This window comes from Dryobates pubescens, chromosome 6 (assembly GCF_014839835.1).
Source record: "Dryobates pubescens isolate bDryPub1 chromosome 6, bDryPub1.pri, whole genome shotgun sequence".
NCBI classification, from domain to species: Eukaryota; Metazoa; Chordata; class Aves; order Piciformes; family Picidae; genus Dryobates; species Dryobates pubescens.
Window position 1 is genome coordinate 17,337,821 of NC_071617.1, and position 25,871 is coordinate 17,363,691.

The 25,871-nt window shown below is 39.3% G+C and overlaps 1 protein-coding gene across 1 annotated transcript; it reads left to right on the top strand.

The window, feature by feature from the left end:
• On the top strand, positions 1-25,274 carry SERAC1 (serine active site containing 1). The gene is made up of 17 exons (XM_054162683.1): positions 1-18; positions 3,167-3,264; positions 5,335-5,371; positions 5,710-5,846; positions 6,824-6,913; positions 7,867-7,998; positions 9,676-9,797; positions 12,006-12,134; positions 13,496-13,609; positions 15,375-15,537; positions 18,203-18,353; positions 19,137-19,278; positions 20,046-20,146; positions 20,494-20,591; positions 21,135-21,317; positions 22,194-22,337; positions 25,093-25,274. The coding sequence occupies exons 2-17, from the start codon at positions 3,174-3,176 to the stop codon at positions 25,227-25,229; spliced, it is 1,971 nt and encodes a 656-aa protein (XP_054018658.1). The 5' UTR covers positions 1-18; positions 3,167-3,173; the 3' UTR covers positions 25,230-25,274.
• The last annotated feature ends 597 nt before the right edge of the window (positions 25,275-25,871 follow it).

Consider the following 25,871-nt stretch of genomic DNA (forward strand, 5'->3'; position numbering starts at 1 on the left):
GGGGAGGAGACGAGGCAGGTAGCGGCGACGTTCGCCCGCGGGCGGGGGGGCGCGATAGTGGCGGGTGGCCGGCGGGCGGGGGCGTGGCGGGCCCTGTGGGGGTCGGGCTCTGGGGCGGGACGCGGGAGAGCTCAGCCCCTGTCACCGCGTGCCGAGTCTGGGCGCTTGTTTACCTCAGAGGGGTTGCGGGATGTTTTCCCGGTTTCATGTTTATTATTATTTTAACGACCTTGGCCTCAGAGTCGCTTCTGTTTCCGGGAGCCAGCAGCAGTAAGCGCCCCTGCGCCGGTCCCGGGCGCCCCGGCCTTGGCCTGCGGAGCGGTGCCGCCCCGCCCGGGTGCGGGGGGGTGAAAGGGTGGGAGAATCCGCGCTTGTTAAAGACCTGCGGAAAGAACAGTGGTGCCTTAGGCGTCGCCTGCGCTGTGTGAGCCCCTCAGAAGAATGAATGTGTCGTTCCCCTTTGGAAAGGAAGAGTTGTCCCAGCTTCGCTTCTTGCCTGTTTAGATACTACATTGTCTGCAACTGCACTTTTACAGTAGCCCTGGGTGCACAGTTGACAGGCAGAAGTTCTTGCCCAGCCCCGGGATGATGACAGAAACGCTGCCCTCGCACAGCAGAGCTTCCCCAACCAGTAGTGAAACTGCAAAATGCGCCCTTTTCCCTTATATGCCCGAACATGTTCGCTTTCAGACGCGAACAGAGGATCCCTGCAGCCAAGAAATGGTACTTGCTTTGGCCTCGTGTGCTTGCAGGTGCATGTTTTGAATTCAGAGAGTTGTACTGAACCGTGGCACTGAGCTGCGTGTTCATTGCAGTTACAGAATGTTGTTAAGTAGAAGTTCTATGAATAAAAATAGTAAAGGACCTGCCATAGATTGGAGGTGGGGTGATGTCTCCAGAGGACTGATGATTAACGTCTTAAAAGTGTTTAATTGTTGTGTACTATGTTGAAGTTAATGGATAAACGTCATACTGAAGTTACGGAAGGCGGAAAGTTGCCTTGTTTTGATTGTGACAGTGCTGGGATAATCTGCCAAACAGAAGCAAGAGAACAGGGGGAAATTAAAAAACCCTGCAACGATTTTGGGCAAAAGAGGAAAGACATATTAATGGGAGGAAACAAAAATCTCCCCTTGTGTAGAGAAATGGGACACTGACATTAAAAGCAGCAACACATCTTTCTTTGGTCTGTAGAGATTATCTTAAATTCAAAGAGAGTATCAGCGGCTCACATATTTCAAGATCAGATTTACTGATCGGGATTTACACGCATGACATTTTATCAGTAGAGTTAACTGTAATTATGGTGCTGCAGACTTAATTTGACATTTAACAAGGATGCCTGTGTTCCCAACATAATAATTTGTTAAATATATCATTGAATCATAGAATTCTTTCAGTTGGAGAAGACCTCCAAGATCATCAAGTCCAACTGTCAACACCACCACATTAAACCATGTGTGAAAGTGCCATGTCTAAACAATTTTTAACACCTCCAGGGACAGTGATTCCACTGCCTACTTTGGCAGTCTGTTCCAATGACTGACCACTCTATCAGTAAAAAAATGTTTTCCTAATGTCCAATCTAATCCTCCTCTGGCACAACTTGAGGCCTGTTGTTCTGTTGCTTGATATTAGGGAGAAGAGGCCAATGCCCACCTCATTACAATCTACTTTAAGGTAGTTGTAGGGAGGAGTAAGGTTTCTCTGCTAGACAAAACAATCTCAGTTCCCACAGCAGCTCATCATAAGACCTATTCTGTAGACCCTTCACCAGTTTTGTTGCCCTTCTCTGGCCATCTCCAGCCACTCGATGTCCGCCTTGTAGTAGGAGGCTCAAAACTGAACACAGTATTCGAGGTGCAGCCTTGCCAGTGGCAGTACAGGGGCAGTGATGTAGTTACAAATCTATTTAAACAGATTCATTAAATTCAGTATTTCAGTCAGTGTAAGTTCAACACACTAAAATGTCACTCGTCATAAAATATATTTTTAATGTTACTTCTGCAGTGTGTGCAGTGGCAGGTTTTAGTGTAATAGAACTTCAATATTCTGTGTGGATTTCAGCATAATTCTTCCACTAGAAGTACTACAGGTTCTGTCTATCAAGACTTGAGATTAAGTCTTCAGTATAGATAATATCCAGAATTTTATTGTTGTAGGTTAACAGAGCAAATGTATGTTTTCTTGACTTCAGATATATTTTTCTTATATGAATCACATGTAAAGGCAGTAACATTTACTAATTCATAAAATGATAAATACATATCTGACTAGGCTTTATGCCTGACCTAGGTTTTCAGTGACTCATTAATGTAACTTTACTGTCTCTGAATTTCATTGTGCAGCAGTTAAGGTGCAACCTTGATCAGTTGGCTAAAGAGCACAGCTTTTTTTAGTCTCACTTGTTAAAAGAGACAATGCAATATTTAGAATATGTAAGCTAAGTTACAATATGCTTGTCTAACTTATTTTCCTACCTGTAAAATGGGTAAAGTTCAGTGTCTTGCAGCATATATAGAACTGAAGAATAAATCCTTTCATGTTTCTGAAGTACTTGAATGCCACTTTCATGGAGACCGTATTCCTGTCAAGAAGTTTAATTCTTGCATTGAGTTGCTTATACATTCAGAACGGTGGGACTTATGAAATATGTTTGATACATTTTCTTATGGCTATTTGGGGGGGGAAAAAAAATACTGCTTAAGTTTGATTTCAGCATTCAGCGAATACAGGGCAATGAGTCTGTCAGTATACTGTGTCTTCATAGATTTGAATTGCCAAGATCTTAATGTTAGAAAAGATTTTCCTCTTCATGCCTGTATTTAGGTTTTCATTCTTTTACACTTGTAAGAATTTTTCTAGAACAAGACACACCCTCTTATATTTTACCAGTAGGCATGCTCTGTGAGCTTCACAAGCCCGTGGAGTCAGAGCATTTTAGAACCAATACTTGTTTTTATGAACTGTAGGATTTTCACCTTCTTAAAGTCCTAGTCTGATTTGCCTTTTACAGTAAAAAAAACAACCAACCAACCAAAAAACCCCCAACCAACCAACCAACAAAAAAATCACAAACCCCAAAAACGTACTTGGAGGTTTGTTAGTCAGGTTTTCTGCTGAAATTCTTAAATCAATCATTACTTGTTTCTTTTGTTTTTTGAAGGTACAGAATGTCAGTGGCTGCTTACTGTATATTTTGCTATAGACAAATAGGAACTTCTGCTCCAGCTACAAAAGCACATCTACCATGGAATGATATCAGTAAGTACAGTTCTGTATGTGCTGTCTGAAGTGTTAACAGAAAGGAAAAATCTGTGTTGGCATAATGCTGTGTATAATGAAATGGTGCAAAAGATCTAAATCTCTGAGTGCTTTGTGACTGAAATATTTTGTCTACATTGGGTGTCCGTGTCTGACCTTGCCTTGCACAGTGATATATAAAGTGACATCAGAAGATTATCCAGGGTTAGAATAAAGACCCAGATCCAATATCATTGAAGTATTTTAAACTCCATTTTTAAGCTGATTTTTTTTCCTTTTGACCTGTAGAGCTATGAAATAGTAACATCCATAAAGTTTGAATAAAGTTAGTTTGTATTGTTTTTCCCTCCTTATTTTTACTGGTATTAGTTCTGCAGTTTTCTTTACTTAGTCTCTGCTTTCTTTGACGCCCTTTGACTGTATAGAATGACAGTTCTTAGAATTACAAAGCTTATTTTTGAGCATTAAAAGATAGGATATTTCTGTTTCTGCTCTACAGGAAGCATTGCAATTTTTTGCCTTCACAACCGTCTCTGCCAGTTATTTCTTCAACATGTAACTGCCCCTTCACAGAATCACAGAATGTTAGGGATTGGAAGGGACCTCCAGAAATCATCAAGTCCAACCCTCCTGCCAGAGCAGGATTACCTAGGGCAGGCTGCACAGGAAAGCATTCAGGCAGGTTTTGAAAGTCTCCAGAGAAGGAAGCTCCACAACCTCTCTGGACAGCCTGTTCCAGTGGTCTGTCACCCTCACTATAAAGAAGTGTTTCCTTGTATTGAGGTGGAACCTCTTGCGTTCCAGCTTATACCTGTTGTTCCTTGTCCTATAACCAGGCAGCACCAAGAAGAGACTGTCACCTTCATTTTGATACGCACCCCTCAGATATTTATAGATGTTGGTAAGATTCCTTCTCAGCCCTCTCTTCTCAAGACTAAACAGCTCCAGGTCTCTCAGTCTGTCTTTGTAGGAGAGATATTCCATTCACACAGTCATCCTTTTAGCCCTCCCTTGGACACTCTTCTGGAGATCCCTGTCTCTTGAACTGGGGAGCCTAAAACTGGACACAGCATTCCAGGTGTGGCTTCACTGGGGCAGGGCAGAGCAGAGCAGACGACCCTCTGCAGACCTGTTGGGCACACTTTTAATGCACCCCAGGATGCCGTGGCACTCATGGCCACAAAGGCACATTGCTATCCCATGGATAACTTGCTGTCCAGTAGGACTCCAAGGTCTTTCTCCATGGAGCTGCTTTCCAGCAGAACAACCCCTAGTCTGTACTGGTGCCTGGTGTTATTCTCCCCAGACAAGCCAAAATTCTTACGGTCTTGCAAAAGCAGAATCTGCTGGCAATGCTTGTGGGGCAAATCTCCCAATGCATGGTGAGAAAAAGAAGTTATTCATGATAGGTTGGTTGTGTTGTGCTATTGGTAGTAATAGATTTTCTTCTGTATTGAGATCCTTACATGCACATGATCTTTGTCCAGAAAATTAAATGTAAATTAAAAAATAACACCAACAAAAAAAAACCCTCCAATCTGACAGGAATCCTTAGACTTAAAAGGAAATAGTCGCAAGAGGCATGTATTTACTCAGCTATTTGCTTTATAAATTAGATTCCATGGCACTATTTTAAAGATTTTTTTTTTGTAGGGATCTTCTCCAGGACTTTTTTCAAAGAACATACAGACTCCTATATGTTTTTATATGCATGTAAGAAATGGTTAGCTCCTTAAAATAAGCTGGATTTCCAAATGAAGGCTAGTGATACAAGCAGAGAAAGCTTATTGTCGATTCCTGTCGCTGAGCAATGAATGTGATTGATAGGTAGCAATACTCAAAGCAAACAGTGCAGGCAGAAAGCGTATTTTATCATCTTGCATAGGAGAGCAGGAAATTCTAATCAAGCGATGTTTGCTCTGTTTGTAAATTTAGGTAATGATTTCCTGAAAGCCGGAAAGCAATAAAAAAAATAAAATAATTACTGTCTGGTAATCAAATGTTAGCTATATTTATGTAGATGTGATGCACACAGCTTTGCTTAATGTGATTCTTTTTTATTTTTCCAAGGAAAAATTGCAAAGATAACTGGATCATTTATACTGGGGTAAGTTGTCGTTCCTGGTATATTCTATCCTACTCTACTCTATTCTATTCTATTCATGTGTCTTTCGAAGACTGTGACAATATTAGGTGAGCTTTAGTCATGACTGAATATAGATTTGAAGGGTATTTTCTGATAATTATTACTTATTTTAAGCATTTTATGGTCTTTTCTCTACTTTGCTAAATTAATCTGCAAGGAGAGTATAATTTTAAAGTAACTTAAGTTATATATGCAGCACAATATGGATCTTTCATACCAAAATGATCCTTAATGTATTTTTGGCATTATATGGGTTTTTTTTAAACTAATATTCATATGTAGTTTTCTTCTATTTAAAGAGGTTTTGTATTCATCACATATGAAATCCTGTCCTTAAAGAAGTTACTGCAAATTGATACTCAAGCTATACATCAAGAAAAACTTAAATCCTATGTATACGTACGTTCAGCTTCTCTAAATGCAAGTGAACACCAAGGTAAGATGCATAATTGTTTGGATTCTAAATAATATAAAAGAATTGAGTGTTTCTGGAAGTCACTCTTACATTGCCTGAGACCTGTTACAAAATTAATAGTCTTCACAATGTTGCTGATTTTATTTTAAGCTAGTGGCTGTTTTTTTAAGCTAGTTCTGTATGTACATACACACATAAAGTTGTCTATATATGAGGTAATTATATATGTAAACATAAATATGTAGGTGTGTGTATATATATCATGGGATACAAGGTTGGAAGGGACCTCAAGGATCATCTGTTCTAACCTTTCCTGGCAAAAGCACAGCCTAGACAAGATGGCCTGGCACCCTGTCAAGCTCAATCTTTATAAAGTGTACAAAGCTGGGGAACTGACCACTTCCCTGGGGAGGTTATTCCAGTTTTCCTCTTGTGACCATTCAGTTTTCCCCAGGGGTAATTTGTACCTATTACCTCTCTTTTTTGTGGGATGAATCCTTGTAAAAAGCGAGTCTCCGAGTTCTTTGTAGCCCCTCTTTAAATACTGGAACATGGTTATAAGGTCTTCCCTAAGCCTTCATTTCTCAAGGGTGAAGAAACCAAGGTGTCCCAGCTTATCTTCATATGGCAGGCTTCTCTGTCCTTTAATCATCCTTGTGGCACTTCTCTGTACACTCTCCAGCCTGTCCACATATTTTTGTATAGTGGGGATGAAAACTCAACACAGTATTCCAAGTGTAGCCTGACAAGCACTGAGTAGAGTGGGGTAATGACTTCTTTATCTCTGCTGGTGATGTAGCCCAGCATCCTGTTGGTTTCTTTGCTGCAGAAGCACACTCTTCGCTCATACTGAGTTTTATGTCCACGAGGACTCCCAGGGCCCTTTGGATCAAGATATATATGTGTGTGTGTGTGTATATATATATGTGTGTGTATATATATATATGACAGATAATGTAATAGAATTATCTTTCAGATTTTTCATAATACTCTCATAGGGATCACATACCAAGCCAGAAAAGAGATCCATAGAGCTGTGAGGAGAATTCTAGAAACAGAAGCTAAAATTTTTCGGAGTAAGTATTTGGGTTGTATTATTATTATTATTACTACTACTACTACTACTACTACTACTACTACTGCTACTGCTACTATTATCTTTTAATAGTAAAATATAAGCTTTTTAGAAAGTAAAATCATTTTTGTTGCAAGCTTAAAATGCACTTTTGTGTTTGCAGCAGTGGTAATATTACTGCATTTTCATGTATTAATACAGAATGTTAGTATCTTTTCTATGTATTAAAGCAGTTTGTTAAAGTGATGGTTAAGAAAAGATTTGAGATTTGTTGGCTTTTTTTTCCTGTTTCAGAAGGGATTTGAAGCCTAAGATAGGAGGTTAATATTTGGTACAAGGTTTTGTGTATAAAGAGTGGGGGTGGGACAAAATACTCTCAAAAATTCATTTTAGAAGAGTGTGTTATGGTTTCATCAGAACTGCCAATATTAACTTAAAGCAGCGCAGTCTTTTTGCAGCAATGTGTCATTGGATTTTGGAGTAATTTAAAATAAGAATTTTCATTCATAGGAGAAACTGTGCTCCTGAGGCATAGTATCTGGTCTCATTTAACTATGCGTTAAATGGTTAGAACAATATATGCCTCCACTGTGGTGCTGTGAAATTAATTGTTCAAGGTCAGAACGTTAAGGGTTGCTAATAATTTTCAGCTCCTGCTGGAAACCAGCATTTCTGGTTGGGAAATGCCAGCCAGAATGTGTGTGCAACATATATATATATATATATATATATATGAAACACCAACTTGATGCCACTAAAATGAATCAAAGCCATCCTAAGGATCAGCATTTTACTAATGCCATTCTTTCTTAATTGAATATTAAAACATGACATTCTAAATCATTGTTAACAACTAATATTAAAATATTAAAAGAAACAGGGTGTTTTTTTAACTCAGTTAATAGAAATGTGACTGTAAAATGTTCATTAATAATATCTTGCCTTTTATTTGTTTCCTGGTAAAAGAACGATTTAGTACATTTGATGGAGAAGATCATGAATGTGCCTTATGGCTGCTCTTAAAGAGAAGTCAGTCAGAAGACAAAGAGGTCCGACTGCAGGCTGTACAAGACCTGGCAAACAACCGTCACTGGCATGGTAACATAGGCTGATGTCACCTAATTCACCCTAGAAATGTGACAGTCTCAGTTAGCTATTGCAAGTCTGCTACCAACATGAAAAAAGGCTAGAAGCTGCAAGGAGTGTAAATATAATCTGAAATTTGTCCTAAAATGTAAGGGATTTATTTATATTTCAAGTAATTCCTTTTTTCTTACACCCTGATACAGAGCACAGGCCTCTCCGTTTCCCCACCAGAGAGTTGTAGCCACTGCTGTGGTGTGGAAGAGCAGTTCACATTTATTAGTTCCTTAGCTTTTCTTTTGGAACTGCTAAAAAAGATTAATAGTTCTGGCAGTGATTTTTATAAGGCTCTTTAGGGGAGTGGATTTAAGACCATGGTTTAGTTTATAAAAGTTATTTAGGAGATAATAGTAATGACAAACTAGAGGTAGGGGACTTTATGTTCAAGCATGATTTGTAAGCCAGCTTCCATTTTGCTATTTGGTAGTAATATGACCCTCCTGTTTTTCAAGTAATGGGAAAGGGGGGTGTTTATGGGTATCCTTCTCCCCCTTCCACCACTAGTCCACATAAACTAGATGACATTCTAATCTTGACTCTTGTTATTCAGGTAATTCAGTCAGTTGAGGACCTTTTCACAACATGAGGTTCATCTTGTTTCTCGTTGCTTCAATAAAATTCTAGTTAATTACCACAAGCAGTGTACATCAAAAAGCTGTTTTGAAAACATTTGATAGCTAGACTGTACCAAAACTGACCAACTTGTTCAGCATAACTGCCATTGTAAGGAGACTCCTCTGCTTATCCAGAGCACTGCTTCAGTGACTTCCATTTGCTGTTTAAGTGATCCATACCAAATAAAAAAGGTAGTCAATTTGTAACTGTTTGTGAAAAGTATATTTTAAATGGTTGGTTGGTCTTGTGGTAGAATTGTGTAACAGTAACAGGGATAGAAATTAATTTTTATAGAGCAAGTATTGATCCACTTTGTAGTTTTCTTTTACTTTAGTTTGCCATTTTATTTCAGTATGTAATTTTCAATTTCTCCATCTGTAAAGGAGGTAGGTTTTGGAAAGGAGCAGTAAGTCACTGCTGCAAGTTGCTGTTCAAGTCTGGTTTCTCGTCAGTAGGGTGGCTGAAAGTCTGTCATGTATCTTCAGTAAAGAAGGGCTGCTTAAAACTGTATTTTGGTGCTGTCCTGTCTTTCTGAGGTCATCTGATTTTGTGACTTTAACAATCTTATTGAAACATAGCATTTGTATCATTTAAAATTAGGTGTCTTTATCTTGGCAGCATTTGGCTCTGTGTTTTAATACTGTATGCAGAAAAAATATGTACATGCCCTTCAAATTTTAACTCAAGTCCAGGCAATTAAGCTTGAGTTTGCAATTCTTGTACTTCTTTCACAGTGGTAATACTCGACATTTGTAATTGCTTGCATTCAACTTGTATCTGAGGACCTTTATTAAGCTAGTCTATAATGACCACCTGGTGCCCAGGTGTCTTCAGTCTTATCTAACAGCTGCAGTATTTGTCTTTTGGACTTTGTGATTAAAAGTCAGCCCTTATTTATCTAGATTGCAGAGAGGTGGTTCTATTTTAAAGTATATTAATATAGTAGACCAGAAACTAAATTTAAAACCAAATTAAATATTTAAGGTTAGTTTTAACACTGAAGTTCTTGTCCTACAGATTATCAGTATGGTACAGTTGCCCAAACCTGTGATCAAAGGACTGCTATAGGTTTGGCTCGATCAAAAGACATTGACCTTCGCTTTTTCCTGCCTCCACCACCACTGCCAAAAATCAAGAATGTAAGTAAATAAGAAGCAGGTACTAGATGACTTTTGTTTGTTTGCTTGTTGCTAGTGCTTTTGTTGTTGGTAGCCATACTAAAGAGAAGTTCCTCTAAAGTAATTCATGAGTAGTAAAATTAAGATCAAAATACAAACCTATAATATAGATATAATATAGCAGTATACAAACCTATGATCATAGATGTATATAATATAGTGGTGTATCTGCATTAATTAATGGCATGATGGAAAGAAGTAAGGATGGAGGGTTGACCACTTATTGTTCTCAGGCTGTGTCAGCACATTACACATTTACTAGCAATGAAGTTTTAGCCAGTTACCAGTCTGATGCCTGTCTGTACCTGCCTAACAGGAATTGCAAAGCAGTGGTTTTTAGTCATTCTATATTGCATTGTCGATAGTGAAAGATTCCTGTGCACAGAGAGCGCTCCTGGAGGCGTTTTCATCCTCACTGCTGGTGTGGTGCTCCAGAGAGTGTTCTGGCACACAGGTTTAGCCTTGCTTATATAAGCAGGCAAACCATTTTAAGAGTATCATGTAACTCCCAAATGCAGATGCAAGGCAGATATGCTGCCTGGGAAAATTACTCAGGCTGCGCCAGGGGAGGTTCAGGCTGGATGTTAGAAAAAAGTTCTATACAGAAAGAGTGATTGCACATTGGAATGGGCTGCCTGGGGAGGTGGTGGAGTCGCCATCACTGGAGGTTTTTAGGAGAAGACTTGACAGGGTGCTTGGTGCTGTGGGTTAGTTGCTTGGGCGGAGTTGGATTGGTGATGGGTTGGACGCGATGATCTTGAAGGTCTCTTCCAACCTGGTTTATTCTATGTATTCTAAATAGATGTATTCTAAATATTCTATGTACTCCAACACACTACATCTCTAAAGTGATGTACTCACTGTCTTTCACCCAAATTTTCCTTTTGAAACCTTAATCTACTTATGTGTGAATTTAGAAGTTACAGAAGCTAGTTGTAGACCAGCCTTACTGTTAATACGCTCAACTAAATTTTATTTAACTTGAGTTACCATAGTGCTTGTTAGATTCAGTTGAATAGAATTCCAATAGAAAATTCAGTAAGTATGATGTTAGCTGTTTAAAATGCACTGTACCTTGATAAAACAATTAAGAATTAATCAGACAAGCTTGTAAGTACTTTCTCTTAAATTCCCAAATGCATCCATAGCTTCTGAGGTGGAGACGTTGCTCTCCTGCATCCTCTTTACTTACTGTAAGATCTACCAGACTTGTTTTCTTCATGCCTGGCCTGTTGTAGGCATAAGCCTGTTTCTGGCTCTTTATTGCCAGCTTTTGTCTAACAACAAATCCCTATTGGGTAGATCTGATCTTGTTTTCATTTTATGTCTGTTAGTAAGTGGATATATAATGGTTTTAGCAATCACGTCATTATATTAGCTTCTTCAATAAACAAATCAGCACACAAAGGTCAGAGAATACCTGCACATTGCAACCAACAAAACTCTGAAAACCAGCTTTGATTGGTAGTGATATTCTCAGTTTTTGCTTTCTTATCTTTGTAATTAAATGGGAGTGGATCTATACCTGTCAGTCCTGAAGTACCTGGGTGATTGAAGCTAAGAATTCCAATCTCCTTCTTAGGAAGTTGAAGCAAATAATTGTGGCAGCAGGTGTTGCTCTGCAGATCAGATATGCCTCCATCTCTGATTGTAGCAAGTGTTAGAGTAACTGCAAGTTCCATGACTGTGGGCAAATAAAATTACTTCGTTGACTCTTTTCCTGCCACCTACCCTGGATTATTAAACCAACATCTATATAAATAATTTTGAAGATAAAAGATGAAGGAGTTCCTGTATTTTTTTCTAACGATTTATACATTTATTTTAATGGAGCAGGACCAAAATTACTGTGTTGTTAAGGGTTAACTTTAAGCCCTCTGTGCCAAGAGGAACTGTTTTTCCTTTTGCACTTCTGGTCCTACTACAAAAAGGCGACTAAAGCATGAAGCTTAAAGCTTATTTTTCATCACTCAGTTGATGGGTTTAGAATTGCCAGTTTCTAAAGTACAGGTCTAACTATTAAACTGAAATTGCAGACCACTCAAGCCCAGGATTTCTATTTTATGGCCTTATTAATGTGGCTGATTCCATTATTTCAGATCCTTGTTTTCTCTGTTTCACTTTATACTTTGAACAAAAGTAAAAGCTATTTCTGCTTCCTTCTTACAGGATTATCCCATCGAAGATGAACTTCGCTTTTTGTTAGTATCTTTACCTCAGACTGGTCTTGACCCATGTGTCCAGTACTTCACTTCTCTTGCTTTACGTGAAAGTAGTCAGACTCTAGCTGCACAAAGGGTGAGTTCCCACCTGCAGAGCAAAATTATTTGGGTTTTTCGTTCCTGTGGAGCTCAAAGATACAAACCCATTTCTGTATTTTTGAGCATTGTAAGAGGAAGAGAAATACAGAGACTTTGTGACTGCAGCGTAAGGAAAATCTCTTCTACATGCAGTATGTTCAAAAGCTTATCTTTCCCAGCTGCACTAGCTGGTTTTCCAAAAGATTATGTCCTTCTTTAACAAGCCTTCCCATAAAGCAGGTATTTAATTTTGTCCAGAACATTTCCTTCTTGCAGCGCACTCATAATTTTTGTTTCACATTTCATCTTACTACTTTTTGAGTGTTCTTTCACTGCTGAGATGATTAAACCTCTCTTAAGCCTTAATGGCAAACTGCTAAATCCTTGGCACACATTAACCAGTGAACTCTGTTATGTGACATGGAGATGACTCCCTGTACATGTCAGTGTTGTCAGTATCAGAACTGGAGCAGTCTAATGCTCCGTTTGGACCTGGAAACTAGGAAGTCTTCAGCTCATTCCAACAACTTCCTAAGTGGCTTCAGGAAGTGTCATTTAAAGGGCAGCTACTGCTTTGGAAAATAAAAATACTGTAACGCACCTGCCATCCACTCTCTGTTGTGCATTTCATTTTTTTATTAAAAAGTCCTGACTTTTTAAATGAGTGATGATTACTTTTTCTAAGATGCAATGATAAAAATTTCATATTATAATAATGATGCTTGACAGGCTTTATTTAGATTTCAGAATGCAACAACTCTTTATTTCTTATGACACAATTCTGTCTAATGTTTTTACACTTTGACTCCCTTATTGTTTTCACAGCCAGATCTCTCGCTACAAAGGAGCTTTTGTAAGAGACCACACATGGAGGCATTTTGATAATCACGCTGGTTCTAGAGAAAACTGTTGTTTATTGAGGTTATGCTGGTCTTCCTACTGCCTGATTGAGAGGGACTGGTCTTCAGAGACTATGCTATGTGCTGAAGACTATTTTTTATCCTCATTTTTGCAACTGTGGAACTCTAGATGCAATCTGATTCTTGGGTTTTTTTATGCTTGAGCAAACAATCTTAAATGAAGACATTAACAAAATTAAAATCCTTTTCCCCCTTTGTTGTTTGTTTTGAAGTTTATAGACTATGGAGACTACCAGCTGAAAAATCTGTTTAAAATTGTCACTTAAAAGCAGTAAATATTTTTATGGTGTACTGTTACGTTATTTGTACATTTTGAAAAACACATGCATGCTGTGCACCCTTCATAGCAATTTTTACAGATCATTGCACAGTCTTCTAGTTTAGAGATTTTATGTAGCTATTTGGAATGTGGTATCATTTTTACTGATTCTCATTTCAGGGAGGCTTATGGTGTTTTGGAGGAAATGGACTTCCATATTGCGAGACATTGAGTAAAATCCCTTCAGAGACAGTGGAACTCTTCTGCTTGCAAGCTTTAGTACAACATTCTAAGGTAATGTACAACATTCTAAGGTAATTCTAAGGTAATTTGCCCTTTAAACTGTAACTGAAAAGCTACATTTTAAAACGTTCCTTTCTAGTGCTCTCTCATATAGTCGGAAGGAGTTGTCATTTCCTTGTCTCTTATCCCTCTGTAGGGATATTCCTTCTGTAGAGATATTCAGAGAGCTGAGACTGAGGAGAGTTGTAGGGCAGCACAACAAACACATTTTTTCTTATGGGAAGTATATGTAAGTTCTATTACTGTTTCTAATTAGCCCATATAGGTTCCTCTAGTGCTGGATGATAGGTTGGACTCAATGATCTCAAAGGTCTCTTCCAACCTGGTTAATTCTATTCTATTCTATTCTATACCTGTATGTACGTTTTGAGAAGTAAAAGGGCAGCTCTGGTGTAGAAAAGCAGGAGAGAAAGCCTGAAATTCAAAAGGCTTTAACAAGACTTTTTTGTGGGGCTACCTCCCACTGGCACTCCATCATTGGCAGTAGATACCGTGAGTTAAAAACAGTGTTTCCACTCTGGAGCATCTCAGTAAGGAAGATGCTGATGTGAAATTCTCAGTGCAAGAGGTTGTGGGGGGATTTGTGTGAGTTGGTGTGCAGTTCAGAAAGCTTAAAGGCAGTCTCTTCTTACGGCTCTTAACCTAACTAAGGCCAGATTTCCAGGAAGCAAAGCAGACTTAAGACTTCAGTCAAGTTGGAAGCCAGAATGAAATGCAAACCTTAGCTATTTAAAAGGTCCCTCCTTCAAGGGTCACTGCCTTTTGCAGAATATTGCACCACGTGCAGCGTGCGTTGCCTGTTCCAGGGACCAGGGAGTTCTTTGCAGACGCAGACACAGAGTACGGAAGGTTGTGCATAATGATAATTCTACTGGATTCCCATTGCTGCACTCTTCAGTGCGCACTTACTGGCTCAGAAACCTAGAGCACCCTGAAATAGTGTTGAGAACAACAAACTGTTATTGATGGTAAGGATGGGAAAAGCGCAGCTTGCCAGTATTCCTTTCACATATTCCATATAGATAAAAGTTCTGACTTATGCTAGAATGTATTATACTCCAGATTTTCAGTTTAAGCAACTTGTGACTGTACTCATTGTGAACATGTGCCTGCCTTTGTTGAAAACAACAGACTCGAGGACGTCAGCAGTTCTGTGACTACCACACATTTTAAAGCACTGTAGACATGTTCAGGTTACAAACATTTAGCCAATATCAGTAGCTGACACTGCAATTAATTAGTGTCCATTCATCTGCTTGGACTAGAACCTATTATTGCCCTTAAGATCAATAATGACAGCAGTACTATTGGGAAAGTAGAAATACCTTTGTATTTCAAAGAAAAGGGGTTGTCTGGATTGCATTTTAGGTGGTGAACAGGAAGACAGGTAGCTCTGGTTGACAGAGTGGTTTAACAAATACAACAATTGTCCTGTTCAGACTCTTGAACTTCAGTTGAAATTTGATCACATCAAGTAGAGAGCAATCTCATCTCCCTCAGATACAGTGGAGAGTAGAGTGATGGTACTCAGCATCTTTTTGGTTGTGAATCCATAGAAGTCATGCTTTTAGCATGTCAGATATTTATGTCCTCTTCAACATGGCAAAATAAATCCTGGATTAATAAGAATTTTTGTGTCATAAGGGCTCTGTATCATATCAGTTCTTTAAGCTTCCTTAATTTGTAAATGAGCAGCATTTAGAACCTTTTACAGAACATTTACTGATTGTCATTTTATTTATTTGTATAATGCTAGGTTTCTTCTCACTGTGATAAAATTGAAGCCAAGGGAGGCCTTCAGCTACTACAGAGGATATACCAGCTACGTAAAGATTCAGCGAAAATCCAAAGGAACATAATTCGCATTATTGGAAACATGGCATTGGATGAGCGTCTCCATGCATCCATAGTACGTGCAGGTAAAAGGAAAGCAAGCACAAGCACTCTGGATCCCAGACTCTCTTCTACAGTTTTTGAAGCATTCAGTGCCTTTGTGAAATGCAACAAAACATGGCAGTGATATGGTTTTTATTTTGGGGGGAAGATGATATCATTGGGTCTTTTTGATACAAAATACATAGACTGCTTAGATGGTGTTAATTAAGAACTCCTGATGGTGAAAATTTGGACTTGGTTGATGTTCAGTTTGCATTAGTGACAAAAATATTTTGAGTTTCCTACTCTTACTGATCATCTGCCTTGTAGATTTTTTTCCCCTGTCCTTAAAGAACAGACCAGCTTGCAGTACTTGTCTTTTGGAGTAAAGTCGAACACATCATCCCACTGTCATTTCATGTTAGGCTAGTCATTTCTTCTAATTCTTGCTCTGATGTTCCTTTTTAAATACACCCTAAACAGTAAACTCCCTTCTAGTCCTGTACCAAATAAGTAATTCCCAATGTTTTATTACAAAAGAAACAGAAAAGTAGAAAATAACCAGATGCTGTTTTCTGCTTCATTTTAATGTCCCTGTTGCAAAAAGGAAAAGCAACAAAGGCAGGGGAAATGATCATGAGGATAATTAAAAATTTGAAGTGGCTGTGCTAGAAGATGCAAATAACTAAGACACTTAGTTTGGAAAAGGCAACTGAAGGAAAATACAATGGATAGTTATAAAATGCTCACTGGGGAGCAGTCACCTGTTGTTTCTTGTAATGCAAGAACAAAGGTTCTTGTACATTAAATTATCAAAAGGCAGGACAAATAATAATTATTATTTTCTCCATACAGTGTAGAAACAAACTAAAACTTGCCCAAAACATTTTGATTGTTGAAGATTTACAAAGCTGCAGAAAATAATTAGACACATTTATGGAAATAAAGAAATCCGTACAGCTCTAAAGACAAAAGCTGAGTTGACTGCAGAAAGATGAGAGAATATAGTGGAGCATCAGTAGTGCACCACTTGTCTTTTATTGTTCTATTCTTTTATTGTTCCACAACTTCCATTACTGATCACTTTTGGAGAAAGACAGTTGTGCTGCAAAGGTGTTTGGTCTGAGCTCGTGCACCATTCTTACATTCATTCTTCTGATGACTGTTAAATACATACATGTAGAGGAAGAGATTGCAGCAGAAGGGTCAGCAATTCCCTGGGGCAGAGCTTTTAGTACAAATGGTATTTCAGACAGTCTATTGGACTCCAGAGATGAGTACTGCTGGTCAACAATTGATGAGGCTTCTCTTGTTGCTTGGTGATGCATAAGAACAGAGAGCCTCTGAGGCTCGTTTTGTTTGTGAAAACTGCTAGCACAGGAAGAGGAATAAAAGCAGTGATGCACTGTGTGGTACCTGTGATGGAGTATCTGAGGACAGGAGGATTCTAAACACTATTTTTGACTCTTCATCTTGGCTCATTCTGAGAGAAATGCAAAACCAGGGACTTTGGTGGTTTTAATCAGACTGGCTTGGCGATCTTTCGTTGTATTTGATGAACTGAAAATAGATTTTATTTAGTCTTCTCCTTAAGGAGAACTTGCACAGCAATCCACATCTGTTCTGCTTAGAAATGTAATTCATACATAATTCTTCAGAAAATACCAAAACCACAAACCTGACAGTTCTCAAAGGTACTTGCATTGCATTTAAACAAAACTCCCATGTCAATTGTGGTTTTTTCCCCTAATTCCACAGTGAACTATCTTGAATTAGCAACATACTGGCTATCCTAATAACAAGATACTGTACATGATTTTGAAACAGTGCTCATTAAGTAAATTGTTTCTTCTTTTTCAAATGAGGCTTCATTTGAAAATCTTTCTTCAAAGTCTTCCCAGATTTTATTTGTGAACTTGTCTTTAATGTAACTAAGATTTGTAGAGCACTCTTGCTGGCAGCCACAAGATTTGTCAGGATTTTAAACAAACACATCTATGTGTATATAAAAGATAGTGCTTTGCATTTCTCAGCAGACATCCCCATCCATTTCTAAGAAATTAAACTATATGTTACATCTTATCTGAAGCATTACAAAGTGTCTATTTTCTCCTGAGGTAGCTGTGTCTTAAAATTTTATTGAGGAAGGTATTCAAAGGTTTCCTTCATTAATTCTCTTACGTGTCTTAGATATAAATAGTGTACTTTTTTAAAGTAGCAAAGGACATTTTAATTCCTTAAACCTATTTTTGCACACGGGATTTCAGAATTGGAAATGGCTATACTCCTACAGCAAGCTTCTATTTTTCCACCTGCCATTACTCCTGTGGGTTGTTTTCTGTGTCTTTCTTGTGCTTTAAGCTTCATTTGCTAACATTTTTTTTCCCCTCTTACTTGCAAAAAGAGGCTCAAGATCTGCTCTCTCTCTTTTTCATTGGAGATGGGGGTTCTCCTTCAGAAGCTGAACAGCAGTAAACTACGTTGCCTCCTCGTCATTCTGGATTTCCACATTTTGGAGGTTTCTCTTACCTAGCATTGGCTTTCTTGTCATAAAGAGGGTGGATTGTATTAATTTGTCTTGATGTTACCATTTTACCATTTTTAACATCTTATTTTCACAACTATGGCTTGAAGGATGAGACTTATAAATTCTTTTGTTTGGATGATATTTCTAATTAGTTAACCTGCCACATTGTTTTTTCCATGTAGGTTGGGTTTCTGTACTTGCTGAAGCAATGAAATCCCCACATGTCATTCAGTCTTCTCATGCATCCAGAGCTCTGGCTAATCTAGACAGGGACACAGTGCAAGAAAAGTATCCAGATGGTGTTTATGTCTTGCATCCACAATACCGTAGCAGGTAAAGCAGAAGGAGACATTTTACAGTCTGTACATTGAGTTGTTTGTACTGTTCAGGTACAAAACTTTGAAGGCGTTGACAATCACAGTGCTGCCATGTTCATGGTACTTCGTCTTCAGTGGGTTGAGAGGACTGAATTTAGATTCTCAGTTAGGAAAACAACAGAAGTGTGATGGGAGCAGTCTGTAGCTGTGAAAGGAGTGATATTGTATTGCAAGGAAAAAATTCAAACACAAACCAAGAATTATTGCTTTGCATGTGCTGCAGCCATTTAACCTTTGCACTGGCTGTTTTGGGATACAGTGCCTTGTAATTATTCTTCTGGCAGCAAGACATGTTGGCTTAAGATGCAGTAAATGCACAGCTGGGACCAAAGAAACCTCCAACACAGTAGTAACTTAGTAGCAACTGTTCCTTGGGTCATTGGTATTAGTTTACAGTGAAGATCTCATTTGATGATAAAACTGATGATGGCTAAAAGCAAGTTGCAGTAATAGTAGCTGGAGAGAATGCTGTTCTTCATTGTAGAAAAAATACTTCTTGTGAGACAGGTACTTGGCATATTTCTTCTTAAATCTCTGTGTTCTGGGTTGATCCCTGTTTTTTGTCTTAATCCAAGTGTTCTCTCTGAAATACAATTCAAAATCGTGCAATGTTGTCCCCAAGATACCACTTACACTGCTAAAAATTCTGACATCCCTTAGGTTAACAATTCTGTGTAAATTTAATTTGCTAGCAGCATATGTACTATGAGCCTCTTAAAAATTCCCTTTTCTGTATCAGTCAGCCCATCAGAGCAGACATCCTTTTTGTCCATGGTCTTTTGGGAGCAGCGTTTAAAACCTGGCGACAGCAAGACATTGACCACCGTTCGGATAAAAAAGCTTCAGAAGGGGAAGAGGACTACAGCCAGTGCTGGCCAAAGGTAAAAACACAATAAGGTCATCCCATGAAGCTGCTGTTTTCTCATTTCTAAGAGCTATTCAGAGGATCTAGAATTACACTGTCTGACAGTTGTCTTTTTTGAATCAAATTACTTGTAATCTGTTATACAACTAGGACTTTACAAGTTCCTGATGTATTTGTGCTAGCAAGTTGAACTTTTGAACAGGTTGTTCTTGCAGAGGAAAATCCCTGCTAAATTTGATGCCTTCAACATTATTCTCATGCTAGTGAAAGAGGAGACAATGGCTGCTTTCCTCATGTGCTCTCTTCTTTCATGGAATATTATTGTTAAGAAAAAGATACATGAAATTGTATTTTAAATTAAGTAATATTTGTTACATAAGTGTCCGAGTACCTCAGTTTTTGCAGATTGCTACTTAGGTACTGTTGCTACATAAATAATTACTGCTTCAGGAAACTTTGGTGTAACTGTAAAACCTCAGCTGATCAGTGCTGTTGGTAATCTTACTAATTCTTGTTTCACCCAGGAGAGGGAGCCAGGGATGCACGAGTTAGTAATCCTCCATCCTTTGCTTCCTTTGTGTCTGGGAGACAGGCTAGAGTTAACCAGCATATAATAAAAAGTAATAGGTTAGATGTAATATGTACTTGGGAATTAACTGAAGAGCAAAATTCTTGTTTATATTGTCCCTGTAACACTATCTTTGCTCCATTTCTGGTGATAAATTGTTTGCAAGAGTGTAAGTACTTCAATTATAAGCTCCTTTTGGTTTCACTTCAATTTAGACATGGCTGGGTTCAGACTGTCCTGCCCTTAGGATCATATCTGTGGAATATGACACCCAATTGAGTGACTGGAAAGTGAAATGTCCTGTTGAGGCTCACAGGTAACAAATGTAGTGTCTGCAGTTTGGAGGGGGTGGGGGTAGGAGGGAGGCAGGTAAAGCTCATTCTCAGAGTGAACTAAAGCTAAAGGAAATGAGTAGTGAGATTAAAATAAAACTTTCCAGCAAGACCAAGGAAGTCAATATAGGTCAATTTCTGTTGTCCTTATGAAGCCAGCCTTACAAAAGCTTTGGCGTTTTCCGATGTGGCAGCAGTAATTAATTAATGGTTTATGTACCAAATCTCCACTTTCGTAAACATGCAGCACTGAAAATTCATTGTGTTTTTAACATTGCTTTTTACTCTGTCATGCTTCATCATGCTGTGGGTGGGTTTTTTTCATTTGCAGGAAGTCTATTGCTTACAGGAGCAGTGAACTTCTTGACAAGCTCAGAGCTGCTGGAATTGGAGACAGACCTGTGGTGTGGGTATCACATAGCATGGGTGGTAAGCACATTGCCTGCTTGATACAAAGTTGTATATTTGCAGTTAGAGTTCCAAATAAGCTGTCATCCAAATTCAGTCTGAAATGCAGTTATCTGGAATAGCTCATATGAAAAAATTGCAAAGACCTAAAAAATAGATTCCTACTTTCTTGATGCATTATATTCAGTAACATACACATTTTTAAAGGCTTTTTATTGTGTTTGTTTCTACTGTGCTGATTTTAAAACAAAACATCAAGGAGTTGAAATTCATTTAAATGAGAATCCAGAGGCAACATTTCCTCTGTGATCAAGCATGTAGTAAATGTCATTAGCAACACATACAGCAAATCAAAATTGGATTTGCATCATTAACAGACATTTTATTTTCATGCCTCCTCAGGTTTGGGTTGGGGTTTTTTCAACTTAATCTTACATATTTGACAAACTAAGGATTAATTGACTGAGGCAAGAATATGGTTAGGGTTTTTTTATGGATAATATAGCACAATCATTATTTTCACAGTGATTTCAATCCATGCATTAATTCCATGTCTGTTGCCAGGTCTTCTAGTCAAAAAGATGCTGGTTGATGCTTCCAAGAATCCAGAAATGGATAAAATTATAAACAACACCAGAGGGATCATATTTTATAGCGTACCTCATCATGGCTCCCAGCTGGCTGAATATTCTATAAATGCCAGATATCTTCTGTTCCCATCTGTGGAGGTTAAAGAGCTCAGCAAGGGTACGTTCACTTTGCTACCATTTAACAACAGGGATCTGTGCTAATCTGGTCATGATGCCTTTTTTTATGGTTTGGGTTGTATATTGAATTACTGTAAGTAATTCTGAGTAACTCGTTTAGCTTGCAGAGGTGAGGGAAAGAAGTGGAGTCAGAACAAGTTTATAGAAGAGTGCTTTTGGGCCATGATGTAGTAACTCAGCAACTATGCAAAAATAAACAATTGTTGCATGTGATAGCTGGAAAAGAAGATTGCAAACAAGACGCTGCTCCTTTTACTGGAGTACTAGTTTTTCCAAAACATCTCTCTAGGAATGTGTGGTGGTTTAGGCTGGGTGCTGGCTCGGATGCCACTGCACAGACCACACCTGGGAGGTCCCAAAAGGGTCCAGCCCACTGGGTGGTCACAGCAAACCAGGTATTTCACCCACAATCCTCTGCTCCTCTATAAAACATCCACGAGGGGTCTTCACTTCCTCTTTCATCCCCCGCCGGTGCCTAGGTAAAATGGTGTGAGCTGCCTCCCTTGGGCCTGGCCCAGGCCCAAGGCTGGGTTGGGGAGGGGGAGAAAGAGCCCTGGGTGGGTTTGGGTGTACCCCCAGGTGGGGATGGGACATTCTTGGGTATGTTCTGGGCTCTCTCTCTTTTGTCACGGTGCTTGTGGTTCTCTGTAGAACTTTCATTGTTGTGTTTTTACTGTTTCCATTTAAACTTTCCATCGCTTTTGCAATCCGTTTGTCTGAGTCGTTATTTTTGCCCGTGGTGGGAGGATTGGCCTCCCAAACCACGACAGAATGCAATCTTGCATTAATGTTATCTTACCTTGCTATAATCTCGTGTTCAAGGTAACACTGCAAAAATTACATTTCTTTTTCTCAGATTCTCCTGCCCTTAAAGAGCTGAATGATGACTTCCTGTCTTTTGCCAAAGATAAAAAGTTTTCGGTGCTGAGTTTCGCAGAAACGTTACCAACGCACATAGGCAGCATGCTCAAGCTGCATGTTGTGCCTCTGGAGTCAGCACGTGAGTCAAATAGCCATTTACCGTGTTTAATTTTGTATATATTCATGTAAGCATCAATCATGAGCAAGGGTTATAAATGCTAAGGTAGAAAGACCTAAAACAAACCCCCAAAACACATCTGCTGTGATGTGGAGTGGTTTTGTTTAAACTTTCGACTGATTTTAAACTGCAGTCTCCCTGCTGAGATCAGAGGCAGCTACATTTAACTCAGAATACCAGTGGCTTGTTTTGATTTGTCTAAGGGTGAGGAGCACTTGCTTATTGACAAAAGTAGTATCACAGTATCACTAAGGTTGGAAGAGACCTCAAAGACCGAGTCCAACCTGTCACCACAGACCTCATGACTAGAACATGGCACCAAGTGCCATGTCCAGTCCCCTCTTGAACACCTCCAGGGATGGTGACTCCACCACCTCCCTGGGCAGCCCATTCCAATGACAAACAACTCTCTCCGTGAAAAACTTTCTCCTCACCTCGAGCCTAAACTTCCCCTGGCACAGCTTGAGACTGTGTCCCCTTGTTCTGGTGATGGTTGCTAGAGAGAAGAGACCAACCCCTTCCTGGCTACAACCACCTTTCAGGTAGTTGTAGAAAGCAATAAGGTCACCCCTGAGCCTCCTCCAGGCTAAACAATCCCAGCTCCCTCAGCCTCTCCTCATAGGGCTTGTGCTCAAGGCCTCTCCCCAGCCTTGTTGCCCTTCTCTGGACACGTTCAAGTGTCTCGATGTCCTTCTTAAACTGAGGGGCCCAGAACTGGACACAGGACTCAAGGTGCGGCCTAACCAATGCAGAGTACAGGGGCACAATGACCTCCCTGCTCCTGCTGGCCACACTATTCCTAATGCAGGCCAGAATGCTGTTGGCCTTCTTGGCCACCTGGGCACATTGCTGACTCATGTTTAGGCGGCTGTCAATCAGCACCCCCAGGTCCCTCTCTGTTTGGGAGCTCTCCAGCCACTCTGACCCCAGCCTGTAGCTCTGCATGGGGTTGTTGTGGCCAAAGTGCAGCACCCGGCACTTCGACTTGTTGAATGCCATCCCATTGGACTCCACCTATCTGTCCAGTCGGTCGAGGTCCCTCTGCAGAGCCTTTCTACCCTTTAATTGACCAACATCTGCTCCCAACTTGGTGTCATCTGCAAATTTGCTGTAGGACTGACCTTGGTCTGATGTTGTATTGTTGTAGGCCTTTTCTCTGTAACTGTGAGTAACTCTTGTTTATCCTTGTGTAAGCAGGCTGAGTAGTCTTTCAGAAGCTCCCGCAAATTCCTCCTTTAAAAAATAAAAAAGAAAATTAGCAAACTGCTAATGGAAGGACAAAGTCACAAAGCTGTTTTTCAATGTTAAGAATCCTTTCTCTTCCATATCTCAGGTACTTACACAATACAGTTAGCCTCCTGAAGGGTTCCCGTCATCTTTTTTGCCTTTTGTAGGAGAAGGGAATATCAGGCATATGCTTTTTCTTTGCTTATAAGTGTTTAAACTTAGAGTTTTAAGTCTGACATTTTCAGCCTTTTCCCAAGCAAAACTCTTTTCTGCACTGCCCAAGGTACCTGTAAGGCCTTGAACAGAAAACATAGCTTGCCTGTGTTTTAGATCAGGTAAATCCTCTGCATTAAATGCAAGGCTCGTTCTGAAGAAGGCAGACTATACCTCCCTGTTTTCCTGAGTCTGTATTTAGCAGTCATTTTTCGGTAGGTCTTCTCAAGAAGCAATTGTTGTGCAAGAGTTGTTTGACCAATTGTATTGGTGAGAATGGAAAAATGGGCTACTTTTTTTTTTCTTTTTATTTAACAAAATTAAATGGAAAAGGTTGGATAACAGTGCACAAGCAATCACTCTGTGCTTTTAATTTTGTAGCACATTTCTTCTTCTAGAGATGACACGTTACAGCATTTGAGCTCTCTAAAAACCTTTAAAGGCTATGTGACAATTCAGTGGCATGCCATTCCCTTTATTCAAAATCCAGGCTGAAAAGCAGCACACTCACTGTTTCTTACATGCATCCTTGGCCATATGAAAGCAAGCCTTCTTCATGCTGTGGTGTAATTTTACAGGGTTAAAAGATACAGAGTTCCACACAAAAGGGAGGATGCCTTAGGAGGTTGAAAGAATAGGTAATAAATAAGAATGTGGCAGTCACAGCATCCTAACTGGAAGGTTCGCTAGTAGTGCTAGCTGGTCAAGAAAGAATAAATGCTGTAGTGTGCCCCCAAATCAGTAGCTGAAAATGGAATATGGAATTGTACAAGTAAACATTTTACATTTTTCATTTACCTGAAAATGTATGTAGTGATTTCTGGCATATTTCAGGTTCCTTTTAGTCCCATTTTTAATCTCCTCATCAAAGTGGACAATGAGTGGTGACCAGAGTCTGGATACCCTGATTGTTGTTCATGTCAGTACTTAAACTTTAGACCTGCCAGTCAGGTGGTGATCAATGAGGTTTTGATTCTTCAAAGAATGGAGAAAAGTAAATCTCTGTGCTCCCGACAAAGATAGTAGAACTCTGACCTAATGGTTTACCAGTGTGGGGTTTGTAGTAAAGTGTAGCTCTGTCTGACTGCAGCAATGTACATTGATGCTTTTAGCACATTAAAAAAGAACAAAACCAGAACAGTTAAACAGAAGATGGGAGAAGTTGCTTGGAGAGAGAAATTGCTAAGACAAGATGTGCTTTTCAGCCTAGGTGACCTTATAACCTTTGGTCATTTTTTCTGTTGTTGTGGTTTGTTTTTTTTTCCTCCTCTCCCAGAGTTAGGAATTGGAGAACTTATCCCAGTGGATGTTAATCATCTAAATATTTGTAAGCCGAAGAAGAAAGATGCTTTCCTCTACCAACGTACATTGAAGTTCATCCGGGATGTTCTAGCCCAAGAACTTGGAGACTGAGTTTTTGAAAGCCTTGCCTAATTCTTTCCTCCATTTGGTGTAAGTTCTTCTAACATTTGTTAGGGGATCTGCAGGAGTACAAGATGCTATGTCAATAGTAGCTGTTACTAAATTTCTTGGTACCTCTCTGACTTGTGAAATATATTCAAAACAAATCCAAACTTAAGTCCCATAAATTTGGCACAAAGCAAATGTGTGTACCTTACAGTAACCATGATCTGTCAATAAAATGTGTGTCAATTCCTCAGCAGTACGGCTGGAAGGGGATGGGGATTCGGTGGAAGAGAAGTTCCCCTTAGTCTACAGATACCCCTTTTGAGCAACACAGCTACACTATGGAGAGTGCCCCAGATTATATCCTTGTAGCCAAACAAAACAAAAGAGGCATACTCTGGAGGTAGTTGTTCTTGCTACAGTAAATATACATCTGGGACTAAAGTCTTGTAGAGAGGATCAGAAATAATTAGCTGAGGTGGTTGTTGGTTGTGTTAAAGAGAAGCATGTGGCTGCCTCAAAGCTTTGGTTTGCTCTCCATGTTCAATAGCCTAGCGGCACAATTACAGGAGTTTTTGTACATTGCCTTTTTACTTAATTGACCACCTAGATTTGTCAGCAAATACAGCACCTGTTTCCTGCCTGAGG

Excerpts from the sequence above, each read along its gene's own strand:
- SERAC1 (XM_054162683.1), top strand. The coding sequence starts at position 3,174 with ATGTCAGTGGCTGCTTACTGTATATTTTGCTATAGACAAATAGGAACT. Across the intron at positions 3,265-5,334 it reads TCTACCATGGAATGATATCA|GAAAAATTGCAAAGATAACT; the intron begins GTAAGTACAGTT and ends TATTTTTCCAAG. Across the intron at positions 7,999-9,675 it reads AAACAACCGTCACTGGCATG|ATTATCAGTATGGTACAGTT; the intron begins GTAACATAGGCT and ends CTTGTCCTACAG.